The sequence below is a fragment of the Geotrypetes seraphini genome, chromosome 15, assembly GCF_902459505.1.
Source record: "Geotrypetes seraphini chromosome 15, aGeoSer1.1, whole genome shotgun sequence".
In the NCBI taxonomy this organism is placed as follows: Eukaryota; Metazoa; Chordata; class Amphibia; order Gymnophiona; family Dermophiidae; genus Geotrypetes; species Geotrypetes seraphini.
This window is the reverse complement of record NC_047098.1, coordinates 16,326,800-16,340,973: the sequence shown is the minus strand read 5'-3', so window position 1 is coordinate 16,340,973 and position 14,174 is coordinate 16,326,800. Positions and strand designations below refer to the sequence as shown.

Genomic DNA, 14,174 nt, shown 5'->3' with positions numbered 1-14,174 from the left:
TCTCTGGTTTAACTTCCTTCTGGCTATGCTCTTAACTGTTTCCATGGCCTTCTTATCCAATTGCTGTTTTTGTGTCCTTCATTTTCTGCCCTATATCCATCTTTGACATTAACTTTTAACATTCAACTTTCTTCCTTTTTTTTTTTTTGCTTCCTCCTCCAGTCTATCTACTTTTCCATGTCTTCTCTTTCCATCTATCCATGTATACCATCTTCTCCCTCTTTCTTCTCCTCTATTCCCATTTATAAGCAGCATTTCTTCCATTTTCTTCTCTTCCCCACTCCTCCCATCCCTATGCACCATTTTCTCCCTCGCTCTCCCCTTCCTCTCAATTCCTGCGAACCATTTCCGCCCTCTCTTTCCCTCTCCTATGGTCTGACATCTGGCTTCCCCCTTTCCCCCCTCTTATGGTCTGAGATCTTTATCCTCTCCTTCCCATAGTGTGGCATCTCTCTCCCCTCCTTCTTTTCCCTTCTCCCCCCCACCACCTTTGTGGTCTAGCATCTCCCTATCTTTCCCTTATTCCCCTCTCTTTCCCTGGTCTGACATCTCTCTCTTATTGCTGCACAACCTTCCTCATCCATCCTTCCCTTCCCCACCTCCCGTGGTCTGGAATTTCTATCTGCCCCTTCCCTTTCTTCCCCTGAAGGTCTAGGGCATCTTTTCTTTTCTTTCCTTTCTTTCCCAACCCTGCGGTCCAGCATATTTCTCGCTCCCCCCCCCCCTTCCCGATCCTGTGCTTGCTCACCCAGCGCTGTTGTAACCCTTCAGCCATTGTCAGTGTCAGTGAACTAAACACAATGCTATCGATGACCCAGAAGCATTTTCTCTGCAGAGAAAAAGCGTCCAGGTCGTCGAAGGCAGGATAGGTGTGCGGAGGGAGGGGGGAGAGAGGAGGACTGCGGATAGGTATGCATGGGGAGGAGGAGGACTCCGGTTGAGCTGCTGTAGGGTTATTAGATGTCCAGTTTCCCCAGACAAAAGTTCTTAAATTGAAAATCCACCCGAACTTCTAACAGAGTCCTCAAAATGAGGTCACGTCCGGTGAAATCCAGACATCTGGTAACCCTACCTTCCCTCCCCTGTTAGAGCCTTCCTGCAACAGCTTTGCTGTTAAATCTCTAATTGCGCACCAAGATTTGTGCATGGACCCACTGTGAAATTTTCATCTATAAGCAATAAAAATTATATCGTCATAAGTTTATTGCTGTGGACACCTAATGAAGAACGATTACATAGGAAGTCAGGACTGAACGTGAGTTATTATCAATGTTCTGGAGTTTTTTTTACAGACCTATTATAATAGGAGCGCCAAAAGATTTATTGTCAGTCGAGGAGCTTAAAAACTGAGGTCTGTTTTACTCCACTTTTTTTTGTCTTTATAGCATTTTCATTGCATTGTGGCTTGAGTGAATGTATGGCCCGATGAAAGCTTATCAGCAGCACGTTTGTTATTTCAGCGTTGTTGGATATTTAAAACGTCTGCGTCCATTAGGATACAGTGCGAATCCATCTCGTGTAATCATTTGTGATAGGTGGTTAGGGGCCCATGATCCTTAGCGCCTTTGGGCAAATCACTTTCAATCCCCCTCACCCCCCCCAATGGGAACAGTTCCAGGGTGAGAGCCAATCCCCCTATCCAATCCTCGGTCTCCCAGAACTATGTCGATGGAAATGTCAGATAAGCATCAGTTCAGAAGATATTTGTGGCATGGATACTTGGAGGCCAATATTCGGCCAACACCAGGCAGAGCACTGTCTGCCCAACCCAGATATTCAGTGCTGGGCCATTTCTGCTGACCAACATTGAATATCCGGTTTTATTTATAGCTGTGGCATCTTAACCGGTTATGCCAATATTCCGCACTAACCGCTTAAGTACTTAGCGGTTAATGATAACCGTCAGGAAAAAAATATATATATATATACTACTTTCAGAAAAAACCTGAAGACTCACCTCTGACAATTAACTGTCTTATTGCGTATTCAGGTTTCGAGTTTATTGCGTATTTGATTAATCACTTATAACAATTTCAGAAATCAAAATATAAATTACATAATCAAAGGGAGACAAAATTATATAAATATGACTTACAAGACAGGACAATCTATTCGAGGGAAGGAGGATTAGAAATACAAGTTATAAATAGTAAAGAAAACATATAGGGAGAAGGACATTAGGTAGGGGGAAAACAAAAAACCTCAAAGGAATCGGAGCCAGAGCTTATATAGTGCTCCTGATCCAGATCTGTTGTCAGGTTAATGAACTGGAACTACTTTTATTAATTGTCAAATGCATCTTTCAAAAGAAAGCACTTTAAATTGCTCTTAAATCTTTCCAGATCCATTTCTTCGCGCAAGTATATAGGAAGTAGATTCCAAAGTTGGGGAGCCGTAACGGAAAAGATAGTTTGTTGTCGTGTATTTATGGTTTTTAAAGTAAGAACAGTCAGGAGATGCTGGTCAGTAGATCTAAGGGGAGAATAAGGAATCAGTAGTCTTCAGTTCTGTATAGCACCCTCCTCCTTCTAGGTCCCTCCTCTTTCTTCTCCATGCCCCCTTCCCCCACTGCTTTCCTCTTCCTCTTTGATCTGTCGCCTTGAGCCTGTTATAGATATGTGCGACTCACAAATGGGAGATTAGATTGGACGAACCTGCTCTTTATGTAGCCCTATGTAAGCCCTAAACATAGCCAGTTAGGGGGGGGTTGGGGGCTTGCATTCTGTCTTTTTTGTGGTTACATATTCAAAAGCGGCCCTGTAATCAGAATTAAAGAATGACACGGTGACAAAATTCATCACCGTTCCCGTCCCCGCGGATAACCGCGGGAAATAATCCCATGTCATTTTCTAGTGTCTGTTTCAACCTCGGTCCTTCTACACCAGCATTCTTCAAAGCAAAGCTTGTGGGTCAGTGGTTGTGGCCATTCATACTCTGATTCTTATGGGAGCCAAGAATAATGAAGCCATTGTGACATCACTGATGTGATTGGCTCTTAGGCACTGGTGGAATGAGGCATTATGACATCACAATATCTGCTCTGGATACCAGAGACTGTCATTCTGTAGTGTCTGTTTCAACCTCGGTCCTTCTACACCAGCATTCTTCAAAGCAAAGCTTGCGGGTCAGTGGTTGTGGCCATTCACACTCTGATTCTTCCCTCTCTCCTTAAAGAATGACATAAAGATGGTTTCCCGCGGTTATCCGCGGGGAGGGGAACGGTAATGAATTTTGTCACCGTGTCATTCTCTAATCAGAATTTCTCTTGAAGACCAATAAAACTAGGGGAAGCCCTTAAAATCCTAACTGTGCTTAACCTCTGTGGGCTCCTTTTACAAAAGGTGCGCTAGCGTCTTTAACGCGTGCTGGCCGCTACCACCTCCTTTTGAGCAGGCGGTAGATTTTTGGCTAGCGCGCGCTAATCCGGTGGGTGCGCTAAAAGGCTTAGCGCACCTTCGTAAAAGGAGCCCTATGCGCTGGCATTCCTAGTAACAAAGGTTATAGATGACTTATTTTCTATGCTTCAAACTGCAGACCTGTGAACCTAATATTGCCACATAGATGACCTAAAGCAGTGTCCTTCAACCACCGGTCCACGGACCAGTGCCAGTCCACAGAAATTTCCTGCCGGTCCACAGGGCCAGCATGTGCATCAGGCCCAAAACAGTGTTCTTCAACCGCCGGTCCACAGTGCGATCAATGCAGCGTTATCTTCGAGCCAGCTCCCTCTTCCTCACTGATTCAGCGCACAAAGCCACGGGCAGCGGCTCCTACGGGCATCCTGCGCCTGAACCGGAAGCCTTCTCTCCGACGTTGCAACGTCAGAGGGAAGGCTTCCAGATGAGGCACGGGACGTGCAAGGTGCAATTCGTACTATTATGGGGGCGGGGTCTGGGGTGGAGATGGGCGGGGTCTGGCCCACGACTTAGCCCTGAGTTCTTCAACCGCCGGTCCACGGACCGATGCCGGTCCACAGAATAATTCTTTTATTTCTGCCGGTCCATAGGAGTAAAAAGGTTGAAAAACACTAACCTAGACTGATATAAAGTATCTATCTTTTTATAAAGGTAACAAAGAGATCTATTGCCAGTTAAAGACATCATTGAAATCCAATCACCGTATCACAAAGATCAGCTTTGCTAGCAAAGCAAATAAAGCCAGAAGGGTTTTATAAATGTATTCTTCTTTGTATCTATCAACAGCCAAATTGTTCATCTAGGAGGACTGGAATTTCATACTTACGCAAATATTCCAGAGCTTTTAAAACAGTTCCAAATAGACATTTACTTTGGCTATTACAATATTTTCCTTTTATTGCTGTTATGAGATTCAACATTTCCAGAAATAACTTCTGAAAAGTGCACATGGGTTTTAAACACGTGTGATCTTACCAGAATGGGGGGTGGGGGGGGGGGGAAGAAAGCAATTTAACATTCCCGCTGACATTTTCAAAATTCAAAAGGCTGAATTTATCAAATTAAAATGCATCCTACCACTACTGTAGCATAAAAGGAGAGCTTGATCCTTCTAAAAGTCATTTCGGCTTTACGACAGGAATTATAAAAAGATTTAGTCCTCATGCAAAATATTTAACTTCTCTAAAAAATATTCAATCTCTTCTCTTGTAGTGTTTTAGCATACAACTGTACTACAAGTAACCGTTATAATTACAAGTTAGTTGAAGGACTAGTCAACCATTTCAAGGGTTACCTGAATACTCCAGGACCACTTTCCTCTGATAAAGGGTCATCATGGTTACATTCTAGGTCTGAAGACCCATTTTACATAGGACATATACAGGATGAGACAAAAAAAAAAAAAAGTAACCCCCTAGCGCAGGGGTAGGGAACTCCGGTCCTCGAGAGCCGTATTCCAGTCGGGTTTTCAGGATTTCCCCAATGAATATGCAATGCATGCAAATAGATCTCCTGCATATTCATTGGAGAAATCCTGAAAACCTGACTGGAATACGGCTCTCGAGGACCGGAGTTCCCTACCCCTGCCCTAGATTTTGTTTTTTTTTGTTTTTCTTGGTTTGGTTTTTTGATGTTTTCTCAGCAACCACTTTGAATTTCAATGAGAAATTGTACAAGAGGAGGCGGTAGCAGCTAGCGTGGCCGGCAAATTAGAGCGTGCTATTACGGGCATTGAACCGCTAACGCAGCTTCGTAAAATGAGCCCATAGTTGTCATACTTATATATTACACTGGGCAACACTCATTTTGGTGCCTCAAATGTTAGACCTGTTTCTGGGTATATTTGACCTACTGATTCCAAAAATAGCATCAGTTTTCCCCTATCAGCTCTAGTTTTTGAGATACAGAACATGTGCCATATCTACTCTTCACTCTGCTCGATATTTTAATGCAGTGTTTAAATTAATATCTTTTAAGAATATCAATTTTAAGAGTGAAGGAAACATATTAAAAAAAACTAAAAGAAAAGTGTACATGAAAATCTGCTTATTTCATACCAAAAGCACAAGTTTGTGATTCAAACTTTCCAGTTATTCGACACACAAGAAGCTCCTTTTGTAAGACTTCTGAGAGTGGGATCTGCCGGGACAATCCTGCATAAGATTCCAACACTAGTTGGCCATCATGTGTGCATGCCATCTTCCTTGGTATCTGGCTTCCATTGTTTTTATGTCTTGGTGAAATCTTTCACCTTGCTCTTCGCTTAAGTCACCAAGGTTCTCTGGAAAGCGATCTAAGTGACTGTGCAGATAATAGACTTTAACGCTCATGTTACAACCAAGCCTCTTGAAATGAAAGAGCATATCCTCTACGAATTGTGTGTAGCTGTCTGCCTTCTTGTTGCCAAGAAAGTTTTTTTTTTACAAGAAAAACGAAGACCAGGCACTTGATTTGATTTCATTCATTGATGCTATGAAATGTGGGTCCTTTATAAGTTGTCTGATCTATGGACCTTCATTTTTTCTATGGTATGTATTCAATGCACGAACTGTCTTTATTCAAAGGCTTTACACATTGTTTCATCAGGCCTATCTCGTATTTATATGTAGTAGTGGCAGTATGATTCTATCTCATGCTACCAAAGGTTCATTGATTACATTTTGTCCTCCAACCACCATATATTCTCTCAGAGGCCAATCTTTTTGGGGGTTTTTTGCCCAATGATCGTGTTTGGTTCTACTATCCCAAAGGCATATCTACTATCCCATAACCATATCTAAGAAACTAGAGCTGATGCGGTCTATCCAATGCAATTTTCTGAATCAGCGCCCCAAATAACCCCAGGGTCTTTGCTGTCTCCAATTCCTTAAAATGCATTTGCGGGCCAATAGAAATAGCCGCTGAAACAGATAATTAATAGCACTCTTCGTGCCCACCGAGAGAAAATTAGTATAAGGGAATAACCTTAAAAGAAATACATATATTACAAATTCTAAAAAACACCGCAATAAAAATAATTACCAGAAGAAAAAAATTTGATCATGTGACTCCCCTCTTAAAGGAAAATCATTGGTTACCTGTAAATCATAGAATTACATACTATACTGGAACATACTAAGATTTAAATTAATCTGGGGGCCCTTTGATATCTTTTATGGATTCATTGTAATTGCTTTTTCCTTTGTTCCTGTTGGTATATTACACACACACCCAGGGGGAGGGAGGGTAGGAGGGGGGTATTTCTTTGTATGGTTCTATTCCCTTATGAAAAGTTGGTTGGGTGGGGGGGGGTTTGTATTGATTTTGATTGATTATAAATGCATATATGATTAATATTATTTGTATAGATACTTTATTGCATTTTTGTTAGCTTTAGAAACTCAATAAAGATTTACAAAAAAAAAAAGAAAGAAAGAATTACATAAAAAAATAGCATTACTTACACACAAAACATTAATGAACAAAACTGCATTCCTTAAGATCTGAGGAAAAATCTCTCCTCTTAGTCCCTTCACTAAGGGCTCCTTTTACTAAGCTGCGTTAGGGCTTTAACGCGCAGAATAGCGCACGCTACATTGCCACGCGCGCTAGACCTTAACGCCAGCATTGAGCTGGCGTTGGTTCTAGCTGCGTAGCGCGCGGTAATATCCTGCGTGCGTGAAAAACGCTAGCGCACCTTAGTAAAAGGAGCCCTAAGATTCATTCTATTCAAGGAGGGACGCGATCTTCTCTGTCACGGCACCTCAAATCTGGAACTCCCTTCCAATTTACATAAGGGAAGAAAACTCTCTTAGTAAGTTCAAAAGTCTTTTGAAAAGCTGGCTTTGTGAGGATGCTTTTAATTGAGCTGTTTGAATTCTACATATTTAGGACATTCTATAGCAGACTAAAGTACTTTTTAATTGAAAATTAAGCAGGTAACTCATTCTCATCCCATTGTTTTTTTACCTTTGCCCTTTTTTTTTTTTCTTTATGAATTGCATTTAATCCTATTTTCCTTTTGTGTCTTGTTTTTGTCAAAGTTGTATTAATTGTCCGGTTTTTATTCAATGTGGGGTTGGTTTGTTTTGTACCCTGATTTTATTATTACTTGTAAACCGCACTGGATTGCGATTTTGCGATTTAATCAAACTTTGAAATAAACTTGAAACTTGAAAATGAGCTCGACAAGGCAACCGCCTATGTAAGAGGCTAGAAAGATAAGCCACTACAGCTATCTAAAAGCACTGAAGGATCTTTTCCAGATAAGCCCCGCCACTAATGGAAAAAAGTGGACGCGCCAAAAGTTAAGCCCCGCCACCGTTTGCCAGCGCACGCAACCTTAACCAGTGAAGTTCTCGGCACAACGGCCCCACGACGCGGCGCGATGTGTATAAAGTAAAGTGGGAGGGGTTCCCCCCCACGCCCCCCCCCCCGTCGGAGCACCCAAAAAAGATTATAAAAAAGAGGATATGAAACTTAACATTATAAAAAAATAGGATAAATTGTCGACCATTTTTTTAAGGGCTCCGACGGGGGGGGCGTTGCGCAGTCGGAGCTATTCCAGCCCGAAACGCACTTTGAGGAGCCACACACACATTTGAAGCAAAAACTTGTATTGCAATTCCTTTAAGTCTGAATAATGGTGGTTTTTTTTTTTTTTTAATATATTTTTATTGAGTGAACCAATCACGAGAGGTACAATCAGCACCAAGCCAAAAGAGAATAACATCATAAACACAATAATCAGGTATACAATACAGCTAGGCCCGAGATCAGGCACTCAAACATAGCCTTCTCATGAAAGTTCACAATTTTCATTTTTGAAACAGAACAACAGGAAAACAAACCTCCCTCCCTCCCCCCGCCCCAAAACCACAAGGAACCGACCCAGCTTAGAACGAGTCCCAGCACTCCACGTAAGCCACTGATTGCCAGCTAGTGGCACCCTTCCTGCGTTGCCTCTCCCAGACCGCCATCTGGGACATACTAGCTCTCCATTGTTGGAACGTAGGGCACACACTTCCCACCCAGTGCTGCAGAATGAGCTTCTTAACGAGCCCTCGAGCCACCAGCACAAAGCGTTGCAAAGGCGCAGCAATACCAGCCTCAGTCAGGGGACCCGTGACACCAAGCAGCAGAGTCTTGTACGACCATTCCAGGGAGCGCCCCAAAACATCCTCCACCTCTTGGAGTGCCCGTACCCACAACGGTCCCAAGTGCAAACATTCTTGAATGCGTGAAAATCTCTGGATATTCACACTAAAAACTCTATAACGTCATCTCATTCCACTCAACACATAAATGTGGATACTGTAGTAAGAACAAATAAAGCAGTAACATTTCACCTTGAATTTTTAAGCGGCTGCTGGGAAAACAGCTAAAATCTCTAGGGGGGTTACCTTTTATTTTTGCCTCACTCTGTAGGTCAAGTCAAGATGTTCACAACTTCCTGAGCGTAGAGCCTTTTATTTCTTTATTTGTGTAAAACATTTTGAATCCACCTTTATCCAAGGCAGCTGACAAATTTCCATGCATAATAAAATAAATATTTTAAAGGGAGACATACGTCAATTAGAGGAAAATACAAAGTCACAATATTATATCATCGTGTCCTCCGGCAAGACTGCATCTAAACTAATTATCCAGTAATCACCATTCTTCGATTTCGTACACCGTTTTTCAATAAAAACATAACTCAAAAGATGTTTTATATTCACTTAAAGAAGGCTTGAACAGGGTCTTTAAGCAACTTCCTGAATGGCAGGAGATTTCTACAATGCCGTAACGTTCCGGACAAGGCATTCCACATCAATGGTCCAGCTATAGAGAAACGAATGCGGGTGAGCGTTAAACCTTTCCTGCCCTTTTGTGTCTAGTTTGGTTAATTTGTTTGTGTACTTTCACCCTTGTTATGTTTTTATTTTAAATATTGCCCACTGTTTTTACTTGAGTCTGTTAAAAATGGTGGTATTGTCAAATGATACTGTGTTGTTTGGTATGGCAATGAGAGCAAAAAGTCAAATTTCTTCAAATAATAAACAAATTATTACTTATAATGACCGGGGATGCCATTCAACAAATTACGTACAATTGGAAAAACTGGAGTAGACTAAACTATAATTTTTGGTGGAATTCCCTATGTCATATATATAAAATGGAAAGACATAATGCAATACAGCGAGGGTGTTTTAGAAAATTTCAAGATGTGTGGGAGCCATTAACAAAATATTGCAATGATTAAATGATTCTTTTCCCTTGATTTACAGGTTCAATTACGAGGGGGAGGGGGGATAATTTAATTATTTTATTAATGTATATTGTCCATTGTATTTGATTATATAATAGGAAGGGTTGGGGAGGGTGGGGGTTAATAGCATTTTATGTGTACTCTTGATGACTATTAAGTGATATATTTATGATCTATTTGTTATATTATATTGATGCACTTATTGTACGTTTAAAAATGAATAAAGAATAAAAATAAAAAAATGGTGGTATATCAAATCAAATAACTAACTGTATGTTATCTATGTCTCTGCAGCTTCTCTAATATTATGTAAGCTGCAATAATTCCTAGCTGACATTTGTGCGATACAAGAATCGATATCCAAGTTTCCAAGTTTATTACATATTTGATATACCATCTATCAAAGGTTACCTAGGCGGTTTACAATACTAAATTTAAAAAAGAAAGAATGAAAGACAAAAAGAAGGGAGGCATTCAAAGTTATCAAGGACAGATCAAAGACAAATGGTAACAAAGGGCCCCATGGGTGAGGATAAGTAAATTGCATCGAGATTAAAAAAAAAAAAAAATTAAAGGGAGGTAAAAAAAGGGGTGGGAATAACAATAGGAAGGGGGAAGCGCTTCTTAAAAGCAGTTCGTGATTATTACTCCGGCCTGAAAGTTAGGACCCAAAGTGGTGAACTGGGTCAGAAACTGGCTGTCGGACAGACGCCAGAGGGTGGTGGTTAATGGAAGTCGCTCGAAGGAAGGAAAGGTGACTAGTGGAGTCCCTCAGGGTTCGGTGCTGGGGCCAATCCTGTTCAATATGTATGTAAGTGACATTGCTGAAGGGTTAGAAGGAAAAGTGTGCCTTTTTGCAGATGATACCAAGATTTGTAACAGAGTAGACACCGAAGAGGGAGTGGAAAATATGAAAAAGGATCTGCAAAAGTTAGAGGAATGGTCTAATGCCTGGCAACTAAAATTCAATGCAAAGAAATGCAGAGTAATGCATTTGGGGATTAATAATAGGAAGGAACCGTATATGCTGGGAGGAGAGAAGCTGATATGCACGGACGGGGAGAGGGACCTCGGGGTGATAGTGTCCGAAGATCTAAAGGCGAAAAAACAGTGTGACAAGGCAGTGGCTGCTGCCAGAAGGATTCTGGGCTGTATAAAGAGAGGCGTAGTCAGTAGAAGAAAGAAGGTGTTGATGCCCCTGTACAGGTCATTGGTGAGGCCCCACTTGGAGTATTGTGTTCAGTTTTGGAGACCGTATCTGGCGAAAGACGTAAGAAGACTTGAGGCGGTCCAGAGGAGGGCGACGAAAATGATAGGAGGCTTGCACCAGAAGACATATGAGGAGAGACTGGAAGCCCTGAATATGTATACCCTAGAGGAAAGGAGAGACAGGGGAGATATGATTCAGACGTTCAAATACTTAAAGGGTATTAACATAGAACAAAATCTTTTCCAGAGAAAGGAAAATGGTAAAACCAGAGGACATAATTTGAGGTTGAGGGGTGGTAGATTCAGGGGCAATGTTAGGAAATTCTACTTTACGGAGAGGGTGGTGGATGCCTGGAATGCGCTCCCGGGAGAGGTGGTGGAGAGTAAAACTGTGACTGAGTTCAAAGAAGCGTGGGATGAACACAGAAGATTTAGAATCAGAAAATAATATTAAAGATTGAACTAGGCCAGTTACTGGGCAGACTTGTACGGTCTGTGTCTGTGTATGGCCGTTTGGAGGAGGATGGGCAGGGGAGGGCTTCAATGGCTGGGAGGGTGTAGATGGGCTGGAGTAAGTCTTAACAGAGATTTCGGCAGTTGGAACCCAAGCACAGTACCGGGTAAAGCTTTGGATTCTCGCCCAGAAATAGCTAAGAAGAAAAAAAAAAAAAATTTTTAAATTGAATCAGGTTGGGCAGACTGGATGGACCATTCGGGTCTTTATCTGCCGTCATCTACTATGTTACTATGTTACTATGTTACTATGATTGTTGGATCATAGAGCACCTGATGGGACATAGGGAATAAGGAGTTTATCGAGAAAGGCTGGAGAGTTTTTTTGTTTAATCTTAAAGACAAGTAGAAGAATTTTGTACGTTATTTGTTGTGAAATGGGGAACCAATGTGCTTCGTGAAGTAAAGGGGTGACATGATCATATTTTCTTGCCCTATGTATGAGTTTGATGGCCGTATTTTGAATGAGTTGAAGTCTTTGGGTTTCTTTCGTGTGATGCCGTGATAAAGAGCGTTAGAGTAATCAATTTGGGAAATGGCCAACGAGTGAATCGGGATTTGGATAGAAGAGGAGTCCAGGAGCGATGTAATTGAGTGAATTAATCTAAGTTTGTAGAGACATCGTTGGGTTATCACGCTAACTTGATCGTGATAGTTTAGGTCTTCGTCAAGGGTATGGTATGGTACATCTTGATACTTATCCAGATAGTACTAATATTTAGTCTCTCTCTGGATGACTTACGGCACGTAAAAAGTTGCTCTAAGTTGTCCAGCTAGCAAACGAAATATTGTCACTCATCAGATATTGTCACCTTATCTGGATATTCAGTCTTGCTCATTATCCAGATAATAGCGTTAAATATTCAGATATGTTTTAACTGCCACATCCAGAGCTTTAAAAAATAAATCTATAAACGCTGACTGCAGTAACTGAATATTGATCTACTAATATATTAATTAAAATGTATGGTGTTTGCTTCCCATTTGCTTGGAAAATGTGTTTAAACGTATCTCTAGTGAAAAAGCACGGATTCTCTTAAGCAACTGGAATGTTGTGTTCGTCACATTCAATCATCTGTAAGCTATAGACCCCCAAATCACACACACAGAGAAATCAATATTTTTCTTGGCGGCTACTCCCAAACTTGGCAGTAACTCGGTGATTTCTGTTTTATCCCTCTGCATTTTCTTCATAATGGCTCAGCAACGAGCAGGATGTGGTCACCTCATTTGACGAATTCCTGCCTTTCCGGGGTTAGCTTGAAAATGGCGAGCTATCACTGCAGGGGAACTACTTTGCCCACCGACATTATGAGGCTCCGATCGTCCGATGCTGCAGTGGAGGGGTAGATGGAGGCTGGTGTTCTTGTTTTTACTGGTTTCAAGAGGTAGATGCGCTTCCTCACTCTGAAATCTGCCTACCTCAGCCAGTGAGGTGTTTTTTTTGGGGGGGTTACCCCTCTCCACCTAATTTCCTTCTTATCTTTTGCTATTTGGAGGGGGTTAGAGATTTGTTAAACTACAAGAAAAAAAAAATTGTAACTGCCAACTCTAACTGGAAAGGAGCCCAGAGGAACCCAGATCCTTCAGCTAGAAACCGTGTAATACATTCTTTCTGGAAACAACCCAGCCTTATAAATCAAGAGACATTAATATGAATAACTGGAAATGCTGTTATTACTCCCAACACTACAATTTACTGTTCATGCTGGGTGAAAACACTGTTCCTATCAAAATGGAGTTTCTTGATGTAATCTGGTCCAGTATGAAATATTTATTCTCTTTGATGTATAAAAATAAAAGGAAGTACTTTCTTTGCATATATTCAGACTAAACAAGCCGTACTACTTAGTCTGGTTCTGAATGCTTGTGGATGAAAGCTGACCTGTTCATTGGCTGATACAAGCTGAATAATTTTTTTATGGGCATCAAACTCAAGCTATGATGATCAAGGAATGTCACTGGTCTGATAAAATGAATCTTTTATGATCAAATATAAATTGCACAGATAAGAACGCAGAATGGGTAAACTGTTAAGCACAAATAATTTTGTGATAATTCACCACTTTTTGCCTTTTCTTATTTTGCAAACCAGCTTTTCATTGTGGAATCTTTTCCACGAACACCTTAGATCTGGCAACATTTTGTCATGCCTTCCCTCTCCCCACTGTCCCTCCCCCCCCCCAAAAAAAAAAAAAAAAAGCAGCAAATAGATGCAAGAAAAAAAAAAAATAACAATTCAGGAGACTGACGTGCAAAAGTAAGGCGGAAAGAGTATTTTTCAAGAAATAGCGAAGGAAGACAAAATCTACATTTCCTTATTGGGAGAAATCTTTTGCACTTTCCAAGTGGCTTCTCGTCTGTTAACGTTATCTTAGTTTTGCATTCATAAACCAGAAGAAAATGCTCATGTGATAAATATTGCTGTCACCTACGTATCGGTGACTCTCTTGCTCATACACGTCTCCTTTCCAAAGTAGTCTGTTCTTGACAAAAAAATAAGCCTTCTTACACATCACCCCCCTCTCTTTCAATTCTTTGATCTATGGTCTCTCTTCATTTTATGCAATTACTACTAGTTTGGAGCGAGCACGCCCTTGACCTGTAGCAGAGATCTGGCAGACATATGGGGCAGGAAACTTGGATCTGGTTTCATCCTTCTTTCCCCTCTCCCCCACCCCTCCTACTCCCATTCATCTTGGGTGACTTAAAACAGTAGCAGCTTCAGCTATCCTCAATCCCTGTTTGTGATAAAGCGCTGTGGACATCACAGGAATGGCAATGTGCAGATTAGCTATTTCCGGCCT

The 14,174-nt window shown here is 41.3% G+C and overlaps 1 protein-coding gene across 11 annotated transcripts in view; it reads left to right on the top strand.

Annotated features, from left to right (window-relative positions):
• PRDM16 (PR/SET domain 16) overlaps positions 1–14,174 on the top strand; it is an 888,295-nt gene that overhangs the window by 619,955 nt on the left and 254,166 nt on the right. The window contains exon 1 of one of the 11 annotated variants that reach the window (XM_033922001.1): positions 9,218–9,238. The exons of the other annotated variants lie outside the window; for them this stretch is intronic. Within the exon in view, the coding sequence (XP_033777892.1) occupies positions 9,233–9,238 (6 nt within the window). The 5' untranslated portion in view covers positions 9,218–9,232. Of the gene's footprint in view, positions 1–9,217; positions 9,239–14,174 lie in introns of those variants that run through there. 11 annotated transcript variants of the gene reach the window in all.